Source organism: Aquarana catesbeiana, linkage group LG11, assembly GCF_042186555.1.
Source record: "Aquarana catesbeiana isolate 2022-GZ linkage group LG11, ASM4218655v1, whole genome shotgun sequence".
NCBI classification, from domain to species: Eukaryota; Metazoa; Chordata; class Amphibia; order Anura; family Ranidae; genus Aquarana; species Aquarana catesbeiana.
This window is the reverse complement of record NC_133334.1, coordinates 252,604,612-252,631,399: the sequence shown is the minus strand read 5'-3', so window position 1 is coordinate 252,631,399 and position 26,788 is coordinate 252,604,612. Positions and strand designations below refer to the sequence as shown.

The 26,788-nt window shown below is 46.3% G+C and overlaps 1 protein-coding gene across 1 annotated transcript in view; it reads left to right on the top strand.

Moving 5' to 3' along the window:
* Window positions 1–26,788, top strand: part of KIFC3 (kinesin family member C3) — a 32,354-nt gene extending 5,566 nt beyond the window's left edge. The window contains exons 2-19 of the mRNA XM_073605606.1: window positions 4,856–4,925; window positions 8,296–8,915; window positions 9,004–9,042; window positions 12,266–12,373; window positions 13,164–13,379; window positions 13,495–13,668; window positions 14,470–14,617; window positions 15,573–15,703; window positions 16,266–16,377; window positions 16,743–16,924; window positions 18,552–18,656; window positions 20,918–21,048; window positions 21,446–21,569; window positions 21,858–21,987; window positions 22,922–23,151; window positions 24,374–24,508; window positions 25,867–25,927; window positions 26,570–26,788. Coding sequence (XP_073461707.1) covers window positions 4,856–4,925; window positions 8,296–8,915; window positions 9,004–9,042; window positions 12,266–12,373; window positions 13,164–13,379; window positions 13,495–13,668; window positions 14,470–14,617; window positions 15,573–15,703; window positions 16,266–16,377; window positions 16,743–16,924; window positions 18,552–18,656; window positions 20,918–21,048; window positions 21,446–21,569; window positions 21,858–21,987; window positions 22,922–23,151; window positions 24,374–24,508; window positions 25,867–25,927; window positions 26,570–26,595 — 2,742 coding nt within the window. The 3' untranslated portion in view covers window positions 26,596–26,788. The remainder of the gene's footprint in view (window positions 1–4,855; window positions 4,926–8,295; window positions 8,916–9,003; window positions 9,043–12,265; window positions 12,374–13,163; window positions 13,380–13,494; window positions 13,669–14,469; window positions 14,618–15,572; window positions 15,704–16,265; window positions 16,378–16,742; window positions 16,925–18,551; window positions 18,657–20,917; window positions 21,049–21,445; window positions 21,570–21,857; window positions 21,988–22,921; window positions 23,152–24,373; window positions 24,509–25,866; window positions 25,928–26,569) is intronic.

Genomic DNA, 26,788 nt, shown 5'->3' with positions numbered 1-26,788 from the left:
TGCACTGATTGTCAGGATCCCTCCAGTGTCTCCTCCTGCACTGGTTGTCAGGATCCCTCCAGTGTCTCCTCCTGCACTGATTGTCAGGATCCCTCCAGTGTCTCCTCCTGCACTGGTTGTCAGGATCACTCCAGTGTCTCCTCCTGCACTGATTGTCAGGATCCCTCCAGTGTCTCCTCCTGCACTGATTGTCAGGATCCCTCCAGTGTCTCCTCCTGCACTGGTTGTCAGGATCCCTTCAGTGTCTCCTCCTGCACTGATTGTCAGGTCAGGCTTTATGGGGCTTCCTCTAAGGTACAAGCAGCAGACTAAAAGGAAGGGGGGGGGGGGTGGGGTAGAGTAGAGTCCTAAGAAGGGTTTGGAGTCCCCACAAGCAGTAGACCAGTAAGAAGGGGATGGGGCCCCCACAAGGAGTAGACTGACAATAAGGTGGTGGAGGCCCATAGCTTCTTTGGTAAATGTTGGTACAGGTATAGTATGTATCCCAGACAGAATATTTTGCTGTAATGCAGCTCCAGTCACTTCTCACCTTCTTATTAGAGGACACTGAGCGCTCATCACCCATCAATGATCCGCCTCGTATAATAGGTGACACTGAGCTGGGTTGGGTGTGCCTCATGCCTCATTCCTCTCTGAAGGTTCCCTGTATGAGCAGGCAAGCACAGCAGAGGCATTTCATTCACTGAGCTTCATCCTGAGAGTGTGTACACCACTACAGTACAGAGAGGTGATATAGGTGGGTGTTATTCTGAGTATTGGTGGGGGGTGATTATCTTTTGTATGGAATCACTATATTGGTATATACTATATTGGAGGAATTATCCTGTATATGGAAGGACTATGGGTAGGTAATATTCTCTATATTGGGGGGTTATCCTCTGTATGCAGTCACTGTGGGAGGGGTATTATCCTCTATATGGAGGCACTATGGGGGTTATTCTCTATTTAGGGGGTACTGTTCTCTATATTGAGGGTACTATCCTCTACATGGGGGTACTATGGAGATAGGGTATTATTTTGTACATTGGGGATATTGTCCTCTATATTAAGGTACTATGTGGGGTATTATTCTGTATATTGGGGATATTGTCCTCTATATTAAGGTACTATGGGGGTATTATTCTGTATATTGGGGTGTTATCCTCTATATGGAAGTAAAATGGTGGGTATTATTGTCTATATTGATGGTACTATCCTCTTTGTAGGGGTACAATGGGGGGGTTATTATCCTCTGCATGGGGGTACTATGGAGATGGGGTATTATTCTCTATTTTGGGGTGTTATCCTCTATATGGAAGTACAATGAGGGGTATTATTGTCTATATGGAAGGTATTATCCTATATATGGTGGTACTATGGAGGGGGGGGGGCATTATCCTCTATATTAATGGTATTATCCTCTATATTAATGGTATTATCCTCTATATTAAGCTATTATGGGGGGTATTATTTTCAATATTTGGGGTATCATCCTCTATATGGAGGCATTATTGGGGATATTATTATCTATATTGATGGTATTATTCTCTATAGTGAGGTATTTTGGGGGGTAATTTTTCTTATATTTGGGAGATTATCCTGTTTCTGGAGGTACTATGGGGGTGGGGGTTCCATTTGTGCTCCAGAAATCTCTTTTTGGGGCATCAGTTGCTCCTTCAGACAATTTTGATCCCCCAAAAAGTTGATCCTATAATAAATTCTTGTTTGCAGCATTCAGTTGCGGACGAAGCTGTGGTGTCTCGTATAATGGATTAGCAGCAGGTGGTGATCAGTCAGTGATGGCAGACGAGTCACATGACTGGAGATGAATTATTTATGGTGGAGTCAGGTGTGTGGAGGGTTTGCCGCCTGTATTGTGCCCTCAGGTCAGGAATGTATCTTCCGCCATATACACCCCTCCACCTATAATAACGCCTCATGTATCTCCAAAATGAATATTTCTGCGGGTAAGTCAGACAACCAGCACTTATCTACCTGCACAGGTGGGAACCTACCATGGGCGGAGGGAGGGGGATTACTATTCATCTCTGTATATGGAGGTCATATCTCAGTAGTGGGATGGCGACTGCTGTTCATTTCTGTGTGGAGCTCAGTGGGTGATTACTGTTATTTCCCCAGGAGGATAATACGATCAGATCCTGTCACCCCCTACCCCAATGTGATTGGGAGATGGATTGTTTGCAAATATCATTTGTTTGCAAGAAATAAAACAATTGATTTGATTGGATTTCCTTCCAGTCTCATTAGTGAATGTCTGATTGATGACACAAAGCCTCCTCTGTTCTCCCACAATGAACAATGGCAGAGCAGATTCCAGCAGAGCTGAATATGGGGCACCGAGAGCCACCAAGGGGGAGGTGTGGATTCAGAGAAGGAAATTCAGTTCAGCTAAAATATAAAAATGTTGTAAAAAAAACAACATGCATGACACAACAGTAAATACTAGTGTAGATAAGTCTTTCCGTATAGGTGTGAAGAATTCCTCCCGTATGGGTGTACAGAAATATTTCTGTATAGGCGTAGAAAATTCCTCTGTATCAGGGTAAAGAATTTCTCCTGTATGGGTGTACAGAATTATTTCAGTATAGGTGTAAAGAATTCTTCCTGTATAGGTGTAAAGAATTCTTCCTATATACTGTAGGTGTACAGAATTATTTCTGTATAGGCGTAGAAAATTCCTCCTGTATTGATGTAAAGAATTCTTCCTGAATGGGTATGGTGATATTGGGATATTACAGGCTTTTATGTACATCCAGCCCATGTGATCTATTGATCTGTGGATCATGTGATCTATAGATCTGTGCAGTAGTTTGATTCAGTCTTGCTGAATGAGCGACAGAAAACCTTTTTTTTAATTGCAATTCCCCGATTTTCTTTTTTCCCCGAAGAAGCCATATTGGCGAAACATGGTGGGACTCCCTATTTCATCAAGAACAGTTTTCTCTGGATACGAACTAAAATATTCCGCGCTTAGGACAATATTTAAAAGAGAACTGCAGCCCCCCCAGAAAATGGAAAAAACACCGAAGTGAAATCCAAAAATTTATAAAAAACTCTAGTGGGGAATGTGGCGCTGTTCAAAAGTGTATATTATTAAAATGATACCATAAGGAATGTGTGGTGGCAATATGTGAAAAGTACTGTGAACAAATGTATAATTGTTAAACGAAACGTGTCATGCGTATATCACATGGTATAAAAACCAAAAGTGCAAATGCGTTGTAAATAATAATAAAAGGAATACATGCACTCAAAAACGTAAAACATAACCAATATATAAATGTGCGTAATATTGGTGTGAGTGAGCAAAATTGCAAAAGAAACGCACAAAAATGCCCAAAAAATGCACAAGTCTCATCAATGGTGTAGTAGATAACTAATGTGATAGTGCACCAAAAAATTTTTTAAAAATCAAGTCCAAATGGTGTAGGTGTCCAAGCAAAATTAAAGTTCTGCATAAAAAAGAAGAAAAAAATCTGTGAAGAATGTCTTGGCCTTCCAAACAGGTCCCATGTAAATTATTGTGATTGTTGTGTAAACCTTTCTCCTGGAGCCCCCGCTTGTGTCCCCACTCACCGGAAGACCCAACCCCTGCAGGGGTAATGGGCAAGTAAAAGTAAATCCACTGGTAGGAATCAATCGGTGTCCCCCTCTGTGGTTCCGCAATCTCCTTCCTGGTTGGGTTGTCACTGGTCTTCCTCTGCCACCAAATCCTGCAACGTCTCCTCTCTACGTCCTTCCAAATGGAAATCCCTTTGTCCTCCATTTGGAAGGACGTAGAGAGGAGACGTTGCAGGATTTAGTGGCAGAGGAAGACCAGTGACAACCCAACCAGGAAGGAGATTGCGGAACCACAGAGGGGGACACCGATTGATTCCTACCAGTGGATTTACTTTTACTTGCCCATTACCCCTGCAGGGGTTGGGTCTTCCGGTGAGTGGGGACACAAGCGGGGGCTCCAGGAGAAAGGTTTACACAACAATCACAATAATTTACATGGGACCTGTTTGGAAGGCCAAGACACTCTTCACAGATTTTTTATTCTTTTTTATGCAGAACTTTAATTTTGCTTGGACACCTACACCATTTGGACTTGATTTTGAAAAATGTTTTTGGTGCACTATCACATTAGTTATCTACTACACCATTGATGAGACTTGTGCATTTTTTGGGCATTTTTGTGCATTTCTTTTGCAATTTTGCTCACTCACACCAATATTACGCACATTTATATATTGGTTATGTTTTACGTTTTTGAGTGCATGTATTCCTTTTATTATTATTTACAACGCATTTGCACTTTTGGTTTTTATACTATGTGATGTTTTACATTTGTGATATACGCATGACACGTTTCGTTTAACAATTATACATTTGTTCACAGTACTTTTCACAAATTGCCACCACACATTCCTTATGGTATCATTTTAATAATATACACTTTTGAACAGCGCCACATTCCCCACTAGAGTTTTTTTTTAGTTTTCTCTGGATAATTAAAACCAGAACCATGGGGGTTGGTCACTCATGGATGGACTATAAGTCATTTGTTGGATTTATAAGTATTTTCACAAACAGCGGATGAATATTCCTAGAGGGGTTGCAATATATCTGACTATTGCGCTGTATTTCTTTCATTTAATTTTAATGATTTAGGGTTTTCGATAACCCAATGTGTCTCTTTAAAAAAAAAAAAAAAAAAAAAAAAAGAAAAAAAAAGGGCCTGTTGGCCTCAAAGCTGTTTTGTAAATAAAGACTAAAGAATTTCCACCACCATCCTTGATCCGCGGAGGAGCCTGGGTCGAGTATTTAAACTTCCTCTGTATATTGGTAATAAGTATTTGTGTCTCTGCAGGTGGTCCGCTGTTCCCGCTGTTGGATCCTCCGGGTGACCCCATGTATGAGAGATTCCCTGAGAACGTACAGTGAGTGTGACGCTCAAGTGGGGGAGGGGTTACAGGTGTGCAATCCAGTCTGACCACATTCCTTTCATTACTGCACACACACACCACATACAGCAGCTGCAATGAGCCTGACACACAGACCCTCATCTGCCACTACCAGGTACGCTGCAGGGGACAGTGCCAGGTTTGGGACCCAAAGGAGGACTGAGTAAAATGCCAAGTGTGGGGCTCCAGGGGGGACCATATGCAGTGTCAGGTGTGGGTCCCTGAGAAGGACAAAGGACAGTGCGCCCAGTGTGAGAACCCAAGGAGTACCAAGGACAGTGCCAGGTGAGGTGCCTTGAGAGACCAGGGGCTACGCCAGGTGTGGCACCCCAAGAAGGACTGGGAAGAGTGCCACTCGGGCTCTAAAAAGTATCAGGGACAGTCCTTATTATGGGGCCTAAAGGAGGGCAGGAGGAAGTGTCAGGTGTGGGGCCCCAGGGAGGACTGGGAGACATGCCAGGTGTGGAGCCCCAGGGAGGATTAGGGTCAGTGCCAAGAACAAGACAAGAACCAGGGACAATCCCAGGTGTGGAGACCCAAGAAAGTCAGGGGATAGTGCCAGGTGTGGGGCCCCGAGAGACAAGGGATAGTGCCAGGTGTGGGGCCCCGAGAGACACGGGATAGTGCCAGGTGTGGGGCCCCGAGAGACACGGGACAGAGTCAGGTGTGGGGCCCCGAGAGACAAGGGATAGTGCTAGGTGTGGGGCCCCAAGAAACACGGGACAGTGCTAGGTGTGGGGCCCCGAGAGACACGGGACAGTGCCAGGTGTGGGGCCCCGAGAAACACGGGACAGTGCTAGGTGTGGGGCCCCGAGAGACATGGCACAGTGCCAGGTGTGGGACCCCATGAGACATGGCACAGTGCCAGGTGTGGGACCCCAGGAGACACGGGACAGTGCCAGGTGTGGGGCCCCGAGAGACATGGCACAGTGCCAGGTGTGGGACCCCAGGAGACATGGCACAGTGCCAGGTGTGGGACCCCAGGAGACACGGGACAGTGCCAGGTGTGGGGCCCCCGAGAGACATGGGACAGTGCCAGGTGTGGGGCCCCCAAAAGACACGGGACAGTGCCAGGTGTGGGGCCCCCAAAAGACACAGGACAGTGCCAGGTGTGGGGCCACGAGAGACACGAGACAGAGCCAGGTGTGGGGCCCCGAGAGACACGGGACAGTGCCAGGTGTGGGGCCCCAGGGACAGGCTGAGCTCAGAGCACTCTACCAGATAATGAATGTCCTGGCAGAGGGGAGCCAGGGGGAGGGAAACCGATACATTGTATTATTATTATTATTGTTGTTGTAGTTTTAGTTTATATAGTATTTCATGTTTCCCCTCCTTACATCTGATGGAGGGGGGGCTCTGAGTCTGATGTGGAGAGGGAAGGAGGAGCGGTGCTGGGAGAGGGGGGGAGAGTGTGCGTCCTCTTCCAGCCTCCCTCCTCCTCCTCCTCTTCCTCTCCTTCCCCTTCCAGAGTCTCTGAAGTTTTGGACTGGGTTTGCACCGAGGGGGGAGCTGGGAAAGTGTCAGGAAGAGGAAGAAGGGTTAATGGCCGGCTGGGGGCAAAGGGGGTTTGGGGCAAGGCGGGGGATTTCTACTCTGGCACATGACGGGTTAATGCCGCTTGTCACTGGAGTTGGATTTCTGTATGGTGTCCTTGGCAGAGCTGATCCCAGAATTGGTTAATGATTACCCCCCTGATCTGGAGAACCCACCAAGGGTACTGTGATCTCTACTTCACCTACCTTGTCTGTACTCCGTTATAAAATCTATATTACTCTTTATACTTCACTTTAAACTCTATAATACTCTTCTGTACGCTGCCATAAACTCTATAATACTCTATATACTCTGATATAAACTCTATCATACCTAGTATACTCCGCCATAAACTATGATACTGCGCTATAAACTCCATGTACTCTGCTATAGACTCTATAATACTCTATATAAACTCTATAATACCCTGTATACTCCACCATAAAGTCTGAAATATACTCTGTACTGCGCTTTAAAGTCTATGTATTCCGCTATAAACTCTATAACACTGTCACCATAAACTCTACAATACTCTCTATACTCTGCCATGAACTCTATAATACTCTATATAGTCGGTCATAAACACTCTAATACTATGTACTCCACTATAAATGCTATAATATTCTATATACTCTGCCAAAAAATCTAATACTCTGTACTCCGCTGCAAACTCTATAATTCTTTATATAATCTGCTATAAATTTTGTGATTCTCTACATGTTCTGTCATAAACTCTATAGTATTCTGTACTCCATCATAAACTGTATAATACTCTATATACTCTTCCATAAACTCTTTACTTCTTTAGATGCTCCACTATAAACTCTATAATACGTTAAATACCCCGCTATAAACTCTATAATACGTTAAATACCCCGCTATAAACTCTATAATATTCTATATGCTCCTCCACAAACACTATAGTACCCTATATACTCCACTATAAACTTTATATTACTCTCCTCCATAAATTGAATAATACTCTGTATTCTGCCATAAACTCTAAAATACTCTGTATACTCCGCTATAAACTCTATAATACTGTATATACTACACCAAAAACCTTGTACTCTGCTATAAACGCTATAATTCTCTATATACTTTACCAAAAACTCTATAATACTCTGTACTCCTGCTATAAACTTCATAATACGCTATATACTCCGCAAAAAATTCTCTACTTCGCTATAAACTATATATACTCTGCCAAAAACTCTGTACTCCAATATAAACTCTACAATACGCTATATACTCTGCCAAAAACTTTGTAATACTCTATATACTCCACCATAAACATTATAATACTTTACATACTCCACCTCAAACTTTAAAATACTCTATATACTCCGCCATGAACTCTTTTAATGCTCTGTACCCCTCTATAAACTCTATAATACTCCATATACTTTTTTATAAACTCTCTATTACTCTTTATACCTCACTATAAATATGTTACTCTTGTTAGTTATAAATTCCTTTCTGTACTTTACTATAAATTCTGTATAATGCTCTCAATGATAGACTTCTGTATTGAAACACTTCACCGATAACTAGAATTACTAAACCCCATGTCTCCTCCTGGTCACAGGGATCGGATTAGTCCTGCAGATACTTTTTAAACATTCCTGACATATAATGAGGGTCATTCTCGTCCATTTGCTGCATTGACACTTCCCTGGATTTCGGTGGAGTTGGCACTCAAATGGCCACATGATTACCGCCCTGTGGGGGGTAATCAGGCTTCAGAGTTTCCTGGGTCCCCACCTTCTATGTACTATACAATTTCTCTAATTGTGCTCTCTTCTCTCCTCAGGCTGCTGGTGGTGTGCGGCATCAGGGAAGGCGTGTAAGATCACCATCCCACTGACCATGGTGGGTAACCTGCCACAAGATGTCCCTAAATCCCCAGATGCAGAGGGATGCCAGCAGAGACCCCCAGAGGGGCCTGGAGCCCCCCGACCGCTGATGACAAGACTACAGGAAATGAGAGCATCCCAAGGAAGGAGACAACTACAGGGAGAGCCACGGGACACCACTGACCTGCAGATACACCTGCAACGTCTGAAAGTTCGCCAAGACCTTCGTCCAACCCCAGCCAGAGAGGAGCGGAGCTTATCCAAGTCTGACCACCTGCCAGAGGACAGTCTGCCCCGCCGAGTAGCCCTCCAAGAAAGGAGAGCACTGCATATGAGACTGCAGGAGGAGCGAGCAAAGCGGGAGGAGCGAGCGTTTCAGAAGGTGCGGGAGGAGCGAGTGCTGCAGGAGGTGCGGGAAGAGAGAGTGCTGCAGGCCAAGCTGCAGGAGGTGCAGGAAGAGAGAGTGCTGCAGGAGGTGCGGGAGGAGCGAGCTCTGCAGGCCAGTCTGCAGGAGTTGCAGGAGAAGTTGGAGCAGAAGCAGAAAGAACATGTGGATATGTGCAGGAAGGTACAAGAGGTAAGAGTGGGCAGGTTGTGGTGTTCTCATTGTCACGCTGAAGTGTGTATGGGAGTTGTACAATATCTGTTGTTTTGTTGTTTTGTAGATGCAGCGACAGTTGGAGGAGATGTCCGGGCTTCAACCGGTGAGTCCCAACCTTCGTTCACTAATTGTATCATTCTAGCAGATTGCGCATACAATCTTATACCAAGCAGGAATTTTCCAGCTCCCTGGTTATTATGCAGATTATCGTAGCTGATATTTCTTCTCCTGAGTCTCCAGATGCTTTGTGATGAGTGACCTTGATTGTTAGCTCTTGGGTCACTTGATCTCATTGTACAGTTGTGGATCCAGAGAGCTCCCCCCGATCCCTTCTCCACCTCCACACTGAGTGGCCATAAAACTGGATTCCTCCACCTCCTCCGCTATTAAATGTCATTGTTTAGGAGCATTGGCTGCTCTGCTCTCTAATTATCCTCTTTATGGATGTGTAAAGTTTGTTAAATAGAATCCGTAAAGTTTTATAACAATCACACACATACTAATGATGCTGCACAATAGCACTGCTCTGTCCCTTTTTAACAAACAAAGGTGCTTTATTGTTGTTATGTAGGTTGATAGACAGCATATCAATTGATGTAGTACAGAACACTTCATGGTAAATAGACATGCGCAAAATATGCTCTGTCCCTTTAAGTACATTTCATGCAGTCCATCCCCCATAACCCCAATGTGTATCCTAATGACCTTTTTATATGTACTCTCTGGTGACCACAAGCCACCCCCCCCCCCCCCCCCCCATTTGTGTATGGTCTCCATGTGTACCCAGGGCAGTAATAAAAAATTTTGGGCCCCTTACACAGCTTAAGGTCTGGGTCCCCTCTGAGCCTGACCACCAACATTCCCAAAGGCCTGCCCATGGGCCATCCCACTGAATCCGCACTCCGGCCACCCCACCTGTACGCACTCAGCCCCCCCCCCCCCCAGTCCTGTATATACAGTTGTGCTCATAAGTTTACATACCCTGGCAGAATTTATGATTTCTTGGCCATTTTTCAGAGAATATGAATGATAACACAAACTTTTCTTTCACTCATGGTTAGTGTTTGGCTGAAGCCATTTATTATCAATCAACTGTGTTTACTCTAAATCATAATGGCAACAGAAACTACCCAAATGGCCCTGATCAAAAGTTTACATACCCCAGTTCCTAATACCGTGTATTGCCCACTTTAACATCAATGACAGCTAGAGGTCTTTTGTGGTATTTGTGGATGAGGCTCTTTTTCTTTTCAGAAGGTAAAGCTGCCCATTCCTCTTGGCAAAAGACCTCCAGTTCCTGTAAATTCTTGGGCTGTCTTGCATGAACACATTTGAGATCTCCCCAGAGTGGCTCAATGATATTGAGGTCAGGAGACTGAGATGGCCACTCCAGAACCTTCACTTTATTCTGCTGTAGCCAATAACAGGTCGACTTGGCCTTGTGTTTTGGATCATTGTCATGTTGGAATGTCCAAGTACATCCCGTGCGCAGCTTCCTGGTTGATGAATGCAAATGTTCCTCCAGTATTTTTTGATCACATACTGCATTCATCTTGCCAACAATTTTGACCAAATTTCCTGTGCCATTGTAGCTCACACATCAGTGATCCACCTCCGTACCTTTCATCATAGGCCTTGTTGACTCCTCTCCAAATGTAGCGTTTATGGTTGTGGCCAAAAAGCTAAATTTTGGTCTCATCACTCCAAATGACTTTGTGACAGAAGGTTTGAGGCTTGTCTCTGTGCTGTTTGGTGTATTGTAAGCGGGATACTTTGTGGCATTTGCGTAGTAATGTCTTTTTTCTGGCGACTCGACCATGCAACCCATCTTTCTTCAAGTGCCTCCTTATTGTGCAACTTGAAACAGCCACACCACATGTTTTCAGAGAGTCCTGTATTTCACCTGAAGTTATTTGTGGGTTTTTCTTTTCATCCCGAACAATTTTCCTGGCAGTTGTGTCTGAAATTTTAGTTGGTCTACCTGACTGGTTTGGTTTCAACAGAACCCCTCATTTTCCACTTCTTGATTAGAGTTTGAACACTGCTGATTGGCATTCTCAATTCCTTGGATATCTTTTTATATCCCTTTCCTATTTTATACAGTTCAACTACCTTTTCCTGCAGATCCTTTGACAATTCTTTTGCTTTCCCCATGACTCAGAATCCAGACCTTTTTATACACACACACTAATTACAAGAAAACAGATCACAGGTGAGGATGGTTATCTTTAATAGCCATTAATAGCCATTCAAACCCCTTTGTGTCAACTTGTGTGCATGTTATCAGGCCAAAATCACCAGGGTATATAAACTTTCGATCAAGGTCATTTGGGTAGTTTCTGTTGCCATTATGATTTAAAAAGAGTAAACACAGTTGTCTGATAATAAATGGCTTCACACAAACACTAACCACGAGTGAAAGAAATGTTTTTGTATTATTCATAGTCTCTAAAAAATGGCCAAGGAATCATACATTCTGCCAGGGTATGTAAACTTATGAGCACAACTATATGTCAGCCCCCCCTAACTTCTGTATATATGTCAGCCCCCCCCACACCTGTATATATGTCACCCCCCCTCTGTATATATGTCAGCCCCCCCCCCTCACACCTGTACATATGTCAGCCCCCACATACACAAAGCTCTGGCCACTCCCTGTACACAAACAGCCCCCCTCTCTTCCCTTCACAGCCCCTACTTGTAAAGGAGGTCTTCCTACCTAGTTACAGCTCTTGTTTCCACAAAAATTACATGTTGCTGAGACAGAGGAGCTGCAGCCAATCACACTATATAACACGGTACAGGCAGCTCACATGAGGGGTGCACATGCACATAGTAGCCAGAGGTGGCAGTAAAGATGTTTATGTCTGAGCACAATGTCTCATGTCACATGTCTCTGATGGCCCTCATGTGTACCCCAGTGTCTCATGTCTCTCGCCCCCATGTGTACCCCAGTGTCTCATGTCACATGTCTCTGATGACCCTCATGTGTACCCCAGTGTCTCATGTCTCTGATGACCCTCATGTGTACCCCAGTGTCTCATGTCTCTGATGGCCCTCATGTCACATGTCTCTGACGCTCATGTGTACCCCGGTGTCTCATGTCACATGTCGCTGATGTCCCCTATGCATACCCCAGTGTCTCATGTCTCTGATGGGCCCCCATGTGTACCCATGTCTCATGTCTCTGACGACCCTCATGTGTACCCCAGTGTCTCATGTCACATGTCTCTGATGGCCCCCATGTGTACCCCAATGCCTCATGTCACATGTCTCGGATGACCCTCATGTGTACCCCAGTGTCTCATGTCACAAGTCTTTTTCAGGGTGGGACAGATCTGGAAAAACATAGAGATCTTCTGGTGTCTGAGAATGGCCGTCTGCGCCAAGAACTGCAGCTACTGAGGAACCGTTTGGACATTGCAAGTAATCAGGTAAAACCGCATCAGTCGTGAAATCACCAGATTTGCACTAGTTCACTGCCATGATCCCAGATCAGCTGATATGCACCAAATATCTCATTAGCCTATAACTTCAAAAGATCTGAGATGGCCTGGATCTAAAAAGTATCATGTATCAGTGAAATCACATTTTACACAGGGTTCTCTGCATGTGGTTGGTCCAATAGAAGGCACTCAGTGTGTGGCTGGTCAAGTAGTGGATGCTGTGCATGTGGATGGTCCAGTAGAGGATGCTGTGCATGTGGATGGTCCAGTAGAGGATGCTGTGCATGTGGATGGTCCAGTAGATGGTGCTCTACATGTGGATGGTCCAGTAGAGGGTGTTCTACATGTGGATGGTCCAGTAGAGGGTGTTCTACATGTGGATGGTCCAGTAGAGGGTGTTCTGTGTGTGGATGGTCTAGTAGAGGGTGTTCTGTGTGTGGATGGTCTAGTAGAGGGCGTTCTGTGTGTGGATGGTCTAGTGCAGTGGTTCTCAACCCAGTCCTCAAGTACCCCCAACAGGCCATGTTTGCAGGCATTGCTTTATCTTGCACAGGTGCTTTAAATCAGAGTCAGTGGCTTGGTATTTTGGACAGCTATTTTATCTAAGAGAAATTCCCAAAACATGGCCTTTTGGTGGTACTTGCGGACAGGGTTGAGATAATAACCTCACTGGTGATCTCTGTGTGCAGAGAGGCGTGTATAGAGTTGGCGGACAGTCTGGGGGGTCCCCTGTGGTTTGGGACATATTGACTGACTGGTTGTCTTTTCGGCATTGCAGGAAGTTGCAGCTCTGGAGGAACGTCTGCAGCAGATGGTGCAGGAAGAGAGCGAGCGCAAGGCGCTGATCTGCGCTCTGCAGAGAGAGGTCCAGCAGAAGGCGGAGCGATTGGCAGAGGTGGAGCTTCGAGTGAGGGACTCAGTACGTGAGAGGGTGGAGGAGGAGGAACGCCTGAATCGCAGGCTACGAGAATACCAGCAACAGCCTCAGATAAAGGTAGACCGACAGATGGGTGGCACATTGTGGGAATGGAGAAGCTTTCGATCAGGGGCCCCGGTCCAGCATTCTGTGTACAGCCGTGTCTCATATGTCCCCCCCTATGTCTCTGCAGTATGTGGTACAGACGGTGGAGGTGGAGTCAGAGAAGATGAAGGCTGCGCTCAGCCAGGCAGAGGAGCAGACATTGTACCTCCAGGAGCAGCTGGACAGACATAACCGGACACTGCACGAGATGAAGAAACAACTGCAACACGAACAGCAGGAGGCAGCCAAACTGCGAGCGCAGGTCAACATCATGTGTTTAGTGACCAACATAACCAATCCCTGAGCATGCAGCACTGACACCCTCCTAAACCCTGTACTGTGCAGATGCTTATGCTTCTCCTGTACTGACCTCTCCTGCAGGTGGCATTGTGTGCCCAGTACTGACACTTTCTCTTCTGCAGGTGGTGCTCTGTCCTCGGTACTGACGCACTCTCTCCTGCAGATGGTGCTTTGGCCCCTGTACTGACACTCTTTGGTGACACTGTGTCTCCTGTACTGAAGCCTTTAACTGCAGGTGGTGGTGTGACCCCGTACTGATGCTCTTTTCTGCAGGTGGCACTGCGTCCTCTGTACTGGCTCTTTTTCCTGCAGGTGGCACTGTGTCCCCTGTATTGGCACTCTCTTTTCTGCAAATAGTGTTATGCCCCCTATATTGATACTTTCTCTCTTGCAGGAGACACTGTGTCCCATGTACTGACACTCTCCTGTGGATGGTGCTGTGTCCTCTGTACTTACTCTTTCCTGCATTTGGTGCTATGACCCCAGTACTGACACTCCCCTACAGGTGGCACCGTGTCCTCTATATTGACACTGTTTCCTGCAGGTAGTGATGGGGTACCTGTGTTGATACTTTCCCTCCTGCAGGAGACACTGTGTCCCATGTACTAACACTCTCCTGCAGATGGTGCTGTATCCTCTGTACTTGCTCTTTCCTGCATTTGGTGCTATGTCCCTAGTACTGACACTCCCCCTACAGTGGCGCTGTGTCCTGTTTTCTGCAGGTGGTGATGGGTTACCTGTATTGATGCTATCTCTCCTGCAGGTGGCGCTGTATACGGCAGAGTTGGAGCGGGTCCAGGCAGAGATGGTACAGGAGTTCCAGGTTCTCCAGGAGGAGAAGGCGCAGGCAGTGGCGGAGGCCTATGACCGAGCACAGGTGGAAATGAGAGCCGTACACCACAGCCTGGATGGTAAGTCTGTGCGTGGATGAGAGTGATTGGGGCTCTCTGGGTCACCTACATCCTGTTACATTTTTCAGTTATTGGATTCTTCTGGAAAATGTCTGGACTGCCCATCACAACCAACCAGACATCTGCGGGAACAGCAGCCGCCATTGAATGTTATGGAAGCCTCGCTCTGTGAATTCTAAACTAGTGGGGGATGGGAGTTTTCCTACCAGCTTATCATCTGCCGAACTTGGAGCACATATGACGTCCTCCGCATAGTGATAGGGTGGGAGGACAATTTCCTGTCATCTGACTGTGGTTGGAGACAATTTGCTTTGTAGCTTATGTGTGTGCTCCTCAGCTGAGGGCCCGCATGCTCCACCATTAGATAGTGTTCACTGAATTTGAGTTGGCCTGGGCAGAGCAGAGTAGAGTTCAAAATGATTTTGAATTGCCTATTTTGTCCAATTATATAGGATGATGCTAATCAGGCAGGGAAGGGGGAGGGTACAGCCTCTGTTTCCTGAAAGTCTCCTCTGTTTCCTTCCCACTACTCCACCCTCTCTGAATATTTGAGGCCGGCGCAATCCAAATCTGCTGTGTGATGGGGAAAAAAAATCAGCAGACGTCTACTAAACCAGCAATAAGAGATTCAGGCTCCTAAAGTTATTAGTAGATCTTGACCTGTAAACTTTTTTTTTGGATCACCCATTTTCAATTCTTAAGCATTCCTATTGGTCCTTTGATGGGCTGGTCTGGTTATCCCAACCTATGGGTGGAAGGGGCCCAAGTTCATATCTTACAGGAGAATGAAGATCTGCACCTAACATCCTTTGGCTTATCAGCAGTGCAAATAATGGCCCATGTCCTTTCCACTACCTCTTTCCACCAATGTGTCAGATCGGCTGTTCTACCTCCATATGGCCACCACCCATCTGGTGACTGACACTTCTCCCTCCTCTTGTCTCCCAATTGTTAGGTGTGCGTAGGAATCTCCTTGTGCTACAGCCAGCCCTGCGCACTCTCACCCAGGACTACAACGGTCTGAAGAGACAAGTGCGAGACTTTCCTGGCATGCTCAGCCAAGCCATGAAAGAAGCCCGAGATGAGGTGAGTAGTCAAGTCTGAAGTGGGGGAGGGGGTGTTGGACCTCCCGCATACAGAGACCATATATGACAATGCGTCTTTTAGTGGGGGTGGGGGGTGGGGGTTGTGGTGATGTTGGAGGGCCCAGGTACAGGAGTGGGGAAAGGGGTGTGGGAACTCCAAGGTTCCGGGAGCCGTAAATTACAATGCATCTTTTAGTGGAGGGGATGTGGGAGCTCTTGGGTGCAGGGCTGTATATGACATTTCATCTTCCAATGGGGGAGTGTTGGAGCTCCCAGGTACAGGGGTGAGAGAGGGGGTGTTGGAACTACCAGGTACAGGGGTGAGAGAGGGGGTGTTGGAACAGCAAGGTACAGGGGTGAGAGAGGGGGGTTGGAACTGCCAGGTACAGGGGTGAGAGAGGGGGTGTTGGAGCTCTCAGGTACAAGGGGTAAGAGAGAGGGGGTTGGAACTGCCTGGTACAGGTGTGAGAGAGGGGGTGTTGGAACTCCCAGATACAAGAGTTGGGGAAGGTTGTTGGAGCTCCTGGGTACAGTGTCGATATATGACAATGTGTGTCTTTCAGTTTTCCAAGGGCATAAAAAGCGTTCAGGATGCCAACACTGAACTCCTCTCCAAATACAAACGAGAACTTCACCTGCGCAAGGAGTGTCACAACCAGTTAGTGCGCCTACGAGGTGAGCAAAATGCCATCTGTGTGTCGTCACTTTACATTCGTTATATAAAATACTTTTATTTCTTTTATTATGTTCAGAAATAAATAATAATTTTAAAAATGTAAAAATATGAGCAACAACTTATGAGTAGGTTTACTAGGTTATCCTTAGCTGCTCTGCTATTAAAAAAAAAACCTGCTCCCAGAGCTCAATATATTTAAAACTCTAATATTCACTCACATCTGGATGAGACAGGAGACAGACTTCTCCAGAAAACAGATTCCTGTCCAAATATTATTCCCAATGTGCTCTGTGGGGTGAACATACTGTAAATATTCCCTCAACAACATATCGCTCATCTGTGGCTGCATAACCTCTTATTACAGGAAACATTCGAGTCCTCACTCGTGTTCGGCCAATCACAGATGAGGATGGTACAGGACCAGGTGCACAGAATGTGGTTACTTTTGACCCAGATGACGATGGGATCCTCCATGTGACACACAAAGGGAAATCTATGAGCTTTGAGATGGACAAAGTGTTTACACAGAGTGCCACCCAGGAGCAGGTGAGAGGAGAGCGTGGGGAGACACGGAGGAAGGGGAGGTGAGAGGAGAGCGTGGGGAGACATGGAGGAAGGGGAGGTGAGAGGAGAGCGTGGGGAGACACGGAGGAAGGGAAGTCGAGGTGAGAGGAGAGCGTGGGGTGACACTGGGAAAAGGGAGGTGAGAGGTCCTGGGTGATACTGGAAAGGTGAGGGGGTAAAGTATGATGACACTATGAGATAAAGAGTCCAGGAAGAAAACGGGAAAGAGAGAGGAAGTGAGAAGAGAGCGCAGGGTGACACTGGGAAAGGGGAGATGAAGAGAACATGGGTGACAATGGGAAAGGGGAGGTGAGAGAAAAGTCCAGGGTGAAATTGGAAAGGGGAGAGTGTGGTGACACAGGGAGATAAGAGGCCAGAATGAAAATGGGGGAGGTGAGAGGAGAGTGCTAGGTGATGCTGGGGAGGTGAGAGAAGAGCATGGGCTGACACTGGGGAGGGAGGTCAGAGGAGAGCTAGGGGAGAGAAGAGAGCACAGCATGACACTGGAGAAGAGGAGAGCACGGGTGTCACTGGGAAAGGGGAGGTGAGAGAAGAGTACATAGTGACACTGGTGAAGAAGAGGTGAGAAGAGCGCGTCGGGTGACAAGGGGGAAGGGGAGAGAAAAGTTCAGGGTGAAACTGGAAAGGGGAGAGTGGGGTCACACTGGGAGATAAGAGTCCAGAAAGAAAATGGGGGAGGGGAGAAGAGTGCTAGGTGATGCTGGGGAGGTGAGAGAAAAGCATGGGGTGACACTGGGGAAGGGGAGGTAGGAGAAGAGCGCAGCGTGAGACTGGGGAAGGGGAGGTGGGAGAAGAGTGTGGCATGACACTGGGGGAGGGGAGGTGGGAGAAGAGCGCTGAGTGACACTGGGGGAGGGGAGGTGGGAGAAGAGCGCGGAGTGACACTGGGTAAGTGGAGGTGAGCGGTGTGCCGAGTGACAGTGGGAGAAGAGCGTGGTGTGACACTGGGGGAGGGGAGGTGGAAGAAGAGCGTGGTGTGACACTGTGGGAGGGGAGGTGGGAGAAGAGTGTGGCATGACACTGGGGAAGGGGAGGTGAGAGGAGTCCAGGGTAAAATGGGAAAGGTGAGATGAGAGAGTGGGGTGACAATGAGAGATGAGAGGAGTCTGGGATGAAAAGGGAAGGGGAGGTGAGAGGATAGTGCTAGGTGACACTGGGGAGGGGAGAGCTGAGTGCTGTGTGAAACTGAGTATGTGGGGGTTGAAGGTAGCGAGAGGTTGGCATCAGGTGACACTGGGGAGGCAAGAGGAGAGTGTGGGTGAAAACAGGGTGAAAGGTGATTGTGGAGCAAAACTGCAGAAGTGGAGGTGAGAGGAGAGTGAAGGGCGTTAGCCCCATGGGAGAGGTGAATGGTGAGGGCAGAGCGATGACTGAGGCAGTGCTGTATATTGTATAATATTGGAATGGTGAGGGCAGAGCGATGACTGAGGCAGTGCTGTATATTGTATAATATTGGAATGGTGAGGGCAGAGCGATGGCTGGGGCTGTGCTGTGTGTGTATATATACAGTTTTGGAATGGGCAAGGGGGAGTGATGGCTGAGGCGGTACTATCTTCTATATATAATACTGGACCTTTTCTCTTGTTAGGTTTTCACAGAAGTGTCACCACTCATCACATCCTGCTTGGATGGTTACAGCGTCTGTATTTTGGCATACGGTCAGACGGGTTCTGGTAAAACTTACAGCATGGAGGTGAGTATCAGGAGAGGCGGTGTGTGAAGGGATTGTAGTAGATGGTCAGAGAGGGACTGTGTGTGGGGGGGATTGTAGGGGGAAGTTGAAGAGGTTGTGCAGGGGTTGTAGAGAAAGGTCAGGGGAGCTGGGGAGGGTGTGTGTGGAGTAATTTTAGGAAAGTTAGATGAGGTTGTGTGTAGGGTGGTTGGGAACATTGTGTGTGGGGATTGTAGAGGAAAGGTAGGGGAGGCCACATGTGTCTGAGGACTGTAGAGGAAGGCTGGAGGGGTCATGTGTGGGGAGGATTGTAGAGGAAGGTTGGGGGAGCTACAGTTGTGCTCAAAGGTTTACATACCCTGGTAGAATGTATGATTTCTTGGCAATTTTTCCAGAGAATATGAATGAGAACACAAAAACATTTATTTCACTCATGGTTAGTGTTTGGCTAAAGCCATTTATTATCAATCAACTGTGTTTACTCTTTTTAAATCATAATGGCAACAGAAACTACCCAAATGACCCTGATCAAAAGTTTACCCTGGTGATTTTGGCCTGATGACATGCACGCAAGTTGACACAAAGGGGTTTAGGTGGCTATTAAAGGTAACCATCCTCACCTGTGATCTGTTTGCTTGTAATTAGTGTGCCTGTATAAAAGGTCAATGAGTTTCTGGACTCCTGACAGACCCTTGCATCTTCCATCCAGTGCTGCACTGACATTTCTGGATTCTGAGTAATGGGGAAAGCAAAAGAATTGTCAAAGGATCTGCAGGAAAAGATAGTTGAACTGTATAAAACAGGAAAGGGATATAAAAAGATATCCAAGGAATCGAGAATGCCAATCAGCAGTGTTCAAACTCTAATCAAGAAGTGGAAAATGAGGGGTTCTGTTGAAACGAAACCACGGTCAGGTAGACCAACTATGATTTCAGCCACAACTGTCAGGAAAATTGTTCAGGATGCAAAGACAAACCCACAAATAACTTCAGCTGCAATATAGGACTCTCTGAAAATATGTGGTGTAGCTGTTTCAAGATGCACAATAAGGAGGCACATGAAGAAAGATGGGCTGCATGGTCAAGTCGCCAGAAGAAAGCCATTACTACACAAATGCCACAAAGTATCCCGCTTACAATATGCCAAACAGCACAGAGACAAGCCTCAAACCTTCTGGCACAGTCATTTGGAGTGATGGGACCAACATTGAGCTTTTTGGCCACAACCATAAACGTTACAATTGGAGAGGAGTCAACAAGGCCTATGATGAAAAGGTACGGAGGTGGATCGCTAATGTTTTGGGGGTGTGTGAAATACAAAGGCACAGGAAATTTGGTCAAAATTGTTGGCAAGATGAATGCAGTATGTTATCAAAAAATACTGGAGGAACATTTGCATTTATCAACCAGGAAGCTGCACATGAGACGTACTTGGACATTCCAACATGACAATGATCCAAAACACAAGGCCAAGTCGACCTGTCATTGGCTACAGCAAAATAAAGTGAAGGTTCCGGAGTGGCCATCTCCGTCCCCTGACCTCAATATCATTGAGCCACTCTGGGGAGATCTCAAAACGTGCAGTTCATGCAAGACAGCCCAATAATTTACAGGAACTGGAGGCTTTTTGCCAAGAGGAATGGGCAGCTTTACCATCTGAGAAGATAAAGAGCCTTATCCACAAATACCACAAAAGACTTCAAGCTGTCATTGATGTTAAAGGTATATACGGTATTAAGAACGGGGGTATGTAAACTTTTGATCAGGGTCATTTGGGAAGTTTCTCTTGCCATTATGATTTAAAAAGAGTAAACACAGTTGATTGATAATAAATGGCTTCAGTCAAACACTAACCATGAGTGAAAGAAAAGTTTGTGTTATTATTCATATTCTCTGAAAAATGGCCAAGAAATCATAAATTCTGCCAGGGTATGTAAACTTATGAGCACAACTGTATATGTGTGGGGATTGTAGAGAAAGGTCAGGAGAGGTGCGAGTGGGGAATTGTAGGTGAAGGTCAGAGGGGTGTGAGTGGGGGGATTGTAGAAGGAGGATCAGGGAGGTGCGTGTGTGTGTGTGTGGGGGGGGGATTTGTAGAGGAAGATCAGAAGTGCAAGTGGGGGGGGGATGTATCTTGGAGGAAGGTTAGATAGATGCGAGGGGGGGGGGTTAGTGGAAGGTCAGAGGGGCAGAAATCGGGGATTGTAGAGGGAGGCCAGGTAGGTGGGAATGATGGATTTGTAGAGGAAGGTTGGCTTATATACAACATTTATTGTCCTCCAGGGTCCTCACGCTAATCCAGGAATAAACCAGCGGGCGCTGCGCCTTCTCCTCTCTGAAGTCAGCAAGCGGTCTGATTCCTGGGAGCACCATCTAAGCGTCAGCATGACTGAGATCTACAACGAGTCACTGCGGTAAGAGCAAATACTAGAGGAGGATGGGGGTTGGTGTTTTGTGTAGTGATCACAGTTTAATGGAATTGATAGCGGTCCATGTATAGAAAAAGCAGATGATGGGAGTAGTAGTTTCTAGACCATGTCACAGTTAGAGAAAGCCATAGTTTGGAGTAACATGGGAGTCTGCGGTGGCAGTGAGGAGGCCCAGATGTAACCTTGAAACATAATAGCAATGGCCTGCAGTGAGGAGGGGGTGGGATGACAGGAACCATAGCTTAAAAGGGAGGCATGATGGCAGCTATGGCCTTGAGATGGGGGTAGCAGCCATAACTTGGAGTGGAGGATCGGAGCCTTAACCTGGGGCAGGGGGATGATGTTAATTTCTAAATAATCTAAGCTTCTCTCTCTGGTACAGGGACCTGCTGGGTGCCAACAATAACGCCTCTTTAGATATAAAGATGTCTCCAGGCAGTACTGGTGAGCTCTATGTTCCGGGTCTAACGCAGCAGAGTGTGCACAGCATACAGGACATTAATAAGGTGAGCAGCAAGCTTATTACATAACATCAGCTGTCATCATCAGTGACAATTATTTGTTGAGGTATCGTCACCGCACAAGCACTAGAAACCCATCAAAACCCCTCATGGGGGGGGGGGATCCTTACCTCACAAGTCCCAGAGACCCCTCTAGAGCCCTGTGGAGCATCTTCACCTTACAAGCCACAGAGGCCCATATTGAGCCCCATGGGGTATTTTCCTCTCCCAACCCCCAGAGACTGATCTCCCAGCGCTCAAATTGCTTACTGCTTTTTACTGTTTTCACTGCAGATCTTGGAATTTGGACACAAACAACGAGCCACAGAACATACCAATCTAAACACCCACAGCTCCCGTTCCCACGCTCTCCTCATCCTGACTGCTCGGGGCCGGGAAACCAGCACTGGCATCTGTACAACAGGTAGGTCAAATGCTAAAGGCATATTGATGGCAGCTTTAATAAATTAATCCAGTGGATGGCACCCTAGGTAGGTCTGGCAGGGTTTCCTTTTTAATCCGCAGACCCGGTAGATGGAAATCTAGGTGGGTCTGAAGGGGAGTCCTCTCATATAGGCAGAGCCTGGTAGATGGCCCGCTAGGTTGGTCTGGAGGGAAAACTTCTCATAAAAGCAGAGCCCGGTAGATTGAGTTCTAGGTGGATCTAGAGGGGAGTCCTCTTCTATACACAGAGCATGCCAGAAGGCACTGTAGGTAGATTTGGCGTTGAGTCCTCTTCTATATGCAGAGCCTGGTGGAATGAGCTCTAGGTTGGTCTGGCAGCGAGTCCTCTTATACGCAAAAGTCCAGTAAATGGCACTCAGTGTTGGTCTGATGGGGTGTCCTCTCTTAAACGTAGAGCCCGCTAAAAAAAAGCTCCAGGTTAGTCTGACAGGGAGCCCTCGCTTATATGCAGAGCCCAGTACATGGCACTCTAGGCAAATATTCCTCTCCTATATGAAGAGCCAGTAGATGGCACATAAGCAAGTCTGGTGGAGAGCCCTCTCTTATATGCAGAGCCCAGTACATGGCACTTTAGGCAAGTCTGGAAGGTCTTTCTCTCCTATATGCAGAACAGAGCCCAGTATATGGAACTATAGTTGGGTCTTTCAGGTAGTCCTTTCTTATATGCAGACCCAGGTGGATGGCACTGTAGGTGGGTCTGGTGTGGAATCCTCTTCTGTAAGCATAGTCTGATAGAATGAGCTCTGGGTTGGTCTGGGGGTAGTGCTCTTTTATAGGGTAGATGGGTCTGGATATAGGGGTGTCCTCACATAATACCAAAGCCCAGTAGATGATAGTGCTTAGTGTCAGCCACATACAGTGCTGTGAGATGAGTCTTGATCCTCCTTCTCCAGGGAAGCTCTATCTGGTGGATCTGGCAGGATCAGAGAGGGTATCGCGTTCAGGTGCTGCTGGGGAGCGTCTACGGGAGGCTCAATGCATCAACCGCTCTTTGTCTGCTCTGGGTGACGTATTCTCAGCGCTGCGTTGCAATCAGGCCCACATTCCGTATCGGAACTCCAAGCTCACCTACCTACTGCAAGAGCCGCTCAGCCGAGATGGCAAGGCTCTTCTCCTCTTACAGGTAAGTCAACAATGCTAGATAACTCTTTGCTCTCTATCCCAACTTGGCATTAGTGGCAGCATTACAAACACTCCATCCCTATCTGCTCTTGCATTTACAGGTGGAACTCTGCTTAAAGTGGACGTAAACCTGATTCATGAAATTTTACCTGGGCACATCTATATCTAGTGTTTTTTTTTTTTTTTGTTTTTTTTTAAATCTGTCTCCAAAGCACTAAGTCCCATGTGTTTCTGCTGCTCCATTCTGTTATCAGCATGATAACTTCTTACAAGTGCTCCATCAACCGAGATAAAACCAGCCTGAAAATTTGTTTTGTGGGAGGTTGCTATAAATAGATTAGCAGAGACCTTGTCTTGTCACAGCACAGCTCTGCACAACCCTTCCTTCCTTTAAATATGTGGAGTGGAGGTGTGTGCCTTTCCTCCAATCAGCTGTATGCCAAGAATCCACTCCCAGTGCTGAACAGGAAGAGGAAATCTCTAACACAATGGAGTTTATTTATTAAAGCTGGAGAGTGCAAAATCAGGCTCACTTCTGCATAGAAACCAATTAGCATCTAAACTCAGCTTGTTCAATTAAGCTTTGGCAATAAAACCTGGAAGCTGACTGGTTTCTATAGAGAAGTGAGCCCAATTTTGCACTCTCAAGCTTTAGTAAATAAACCCCAATGTGCACATTCTAAAGAATATAGCAAGGTAAAGACAGCAGATATACATGTAAAACTTATGGAGGGAGATTTATTTCAGCCCTGTGTATCATCTGAGGCTGTTCACTTCACTGGGTATATGTGAGAGTTTACATCCACTTTAAGGTTCATGAATGATGGGGAAAACCCTTTCCTGGAGGAGAGTCACACAGACCGTCTAACTCCTCAAAATTCATATAATCTGCAAACTGATGGACTTTCACTGACCCAAGTGCTGTGCAATTAGATTTTTTGGGTGCATTATATTCTAATAAACATATATATATATTTATATATTATGCTTTATCCTGAATTTTATACCCTATACAAGGACTTTTCTAAACTAGCATTTTTTTTTGTGTTCTATTACATAGTCTTATTCTTCAGCCCTGATAAAAGGAGATTTCTGACCCCGAAATGCATTTAGTTTCTCTTCTATCACATACATTAAAAACTTACTGGTCTTTGATCAGACATTTGGCACTCTCATTCAATATAAAGCAATGATTTGGCCCTTCTCTCCTCTGTGCTGCTCAGGTGTCCCCAGCTGAAAGGAATGTTAGCGAGTCCCTCTGCTCCCTCCGCTTTGGAGACCGAGTCCGAGCCGTGGAACTAGGAGCACCCAGCAGGAAGATTGAACAACCACCATCGTCGAGCACAGAGACATCAGAGGTACGGAAGGTGGCATATGGGTAATGGAACATAATGGGCTTCCAGAAACCTAGGCTCACTTCCATGAGCTACTACCTGCACAATGTTTTAATCGGCAACTATGCAGAATTTACATACTACACAAGGGGGCCACGGGCACAGCTGCTGGCTAGAAGGTAAAAATAATTATACGACACGCCATCAAAACTAGAAGAAGAATGCAACCAGGAACATCTCAGACTCTGTCTCTATATGTTAAAGTGGTGGTCAACCTGGATCTCAAATGTGGCCCATGACATCAGGCAGGGGCCACCTATAGTATTTAGTCTATGTAATGACATAACAGCCCCTTTCCAAATCCATGTCCCCACAGAGGATTCATCAAAGCTACCAGCCTCAGACCACTGTCCACAATCACTCAGAGCAAACACTTACTACATGGGAGGTAGGAGAACCAGCCTGTGACAGTAAAAAGAAGGTGCAGAAGCAGAGCAAAACTCACAACTGAAAGTATACCCATCCCCAAGTCAGTCAAGTAGCACCAAGATCATTCACACCAATAATATTTCAAGTTATACAATATACAGCACAGAGACATCAATAACTCTCCCCCCCCCCCTTTATTAACTGCAGTAGGCCTTCCCTGGGCTTCAGCCAGGTCTTTATCTTTTGCACATCTGACAGCAATATCCCTGAGATACATGTCTGCTCACTGTGCGGGCAGCAGCCTAGTCCCCCCAGCACCTGATATTCCCTACAAGGAATAGAGCAGGGAGTTTTGATTGGCAGCCTCTGCTGCTTTTAACATGTGGACCCACCACTGGAACGTTATCAGCGCTTAGTAAGGCCCCTTCCACATGAGGCGGATCCGTTTCAGCAGAGTCCACCAGCTCAGCGGGAGATCGTTTTCATCAGATCTCATCCGATCTGCCAGGACGGATGGTGAACGTAATGCCATACGTCTGATTTTTGCGGATCGTATGTCAGCGGACATGGTCACCGCTGACATCCACCGCTCCATAGACCTGCATGGGCAAGCACAAAGTATTCAATATTTAAAATTGCAGATAGTACCCAGCAGCGTTGGGGCCTCCTATAGGCTTGTGATAAATGTCCACATTGGGCAGTGTTTGTCTGAACTCTCAGCCCAAAAGGACAGGAAAAACCCTCAGAGCAGACCAGATAAAATTAACAAGGCAACAATATAGATTAGTACATCTACAATACTTAGGTCATATATTCACCACGGCCACCACTACTAGGATAGACCAGGGCTACTACTTATACCATATCCTGAGATACACTAGAACCTTCAGACATACTGAAAGGATGAAAAGTCCCAATGATGTATCTATAATGACTTGTTTGTTTCTTTGCAGAGTGACACCCCCTCACCGCACGTCAGGAACACATCTGTGCGAAGAAAAGCTCCCAGCTCAGGTATGTGTGCATAGTACTCGTAGTTAAAGTGGAACTCTGGCTAAGCAGAGGCTCTTTGTTTGTCATCTCTGGTCCCTTTGAGAATTTACTTCCTGTCCCTTTGCCACAAAGGAAGTTAAATCTCCAGCAGAGCCTCGGTCTCAGCAAACAACAACAAGAAAAGGAAGAGAAGAGAGTTGGGTTTTGTTCAGCTTGGACATGGCACTGCTCAGCACCACGAAAGAGCTCGGCCCAGTCCGTCCCCGACTTAGCACCATGACAAAGCTCTGCCCAGTCCCTCTCCTGCTGCTGAGAGCCATGACAAAGCTCTACCCAGTCCCTCTCCTGCAGCTGAGTACCATGACCAAGCTCTACCCAGTCCCTCCCTTGCAGAGCCAAGGCCTCTCTCAGCTGAGTGCCATGACACAACATAGCGCAGTCCCTCTTCAGCCAACAGAGGTGAGTACAGTGTGCAGTAACACGGGGCATCTGGACAGAATGATGCTAGTTAGAGAATGTAAATTCCTGATGGATTGCCCGAGTTCCTTGATCTGCCGTAGTTTGTGCTTTCTCCCTATTATTCCCTACTCCATCAGTGTAGCTTCAAAACAAAAAAATGGTCAATATTATTAATTATTTTTTTTTTTTTTTTTTTTTTTTTAGTGCGCCACCGAATTGGACCACCGTAAGAGCAACATTGAAGCTTAGAACAATCCTGAACTGAAGCCAGTATGGAGAAAGGGGCAGAACTCCAGATTGAGCAGATGCCAGTTGCACCTTGAGCTACAACTATATGAACTGATAAAACTGCCCATTTATATTTCTACTTTAATATATTTATAGAGAATTAACACTTTATTACAGAGTATTTTATACCTAAAA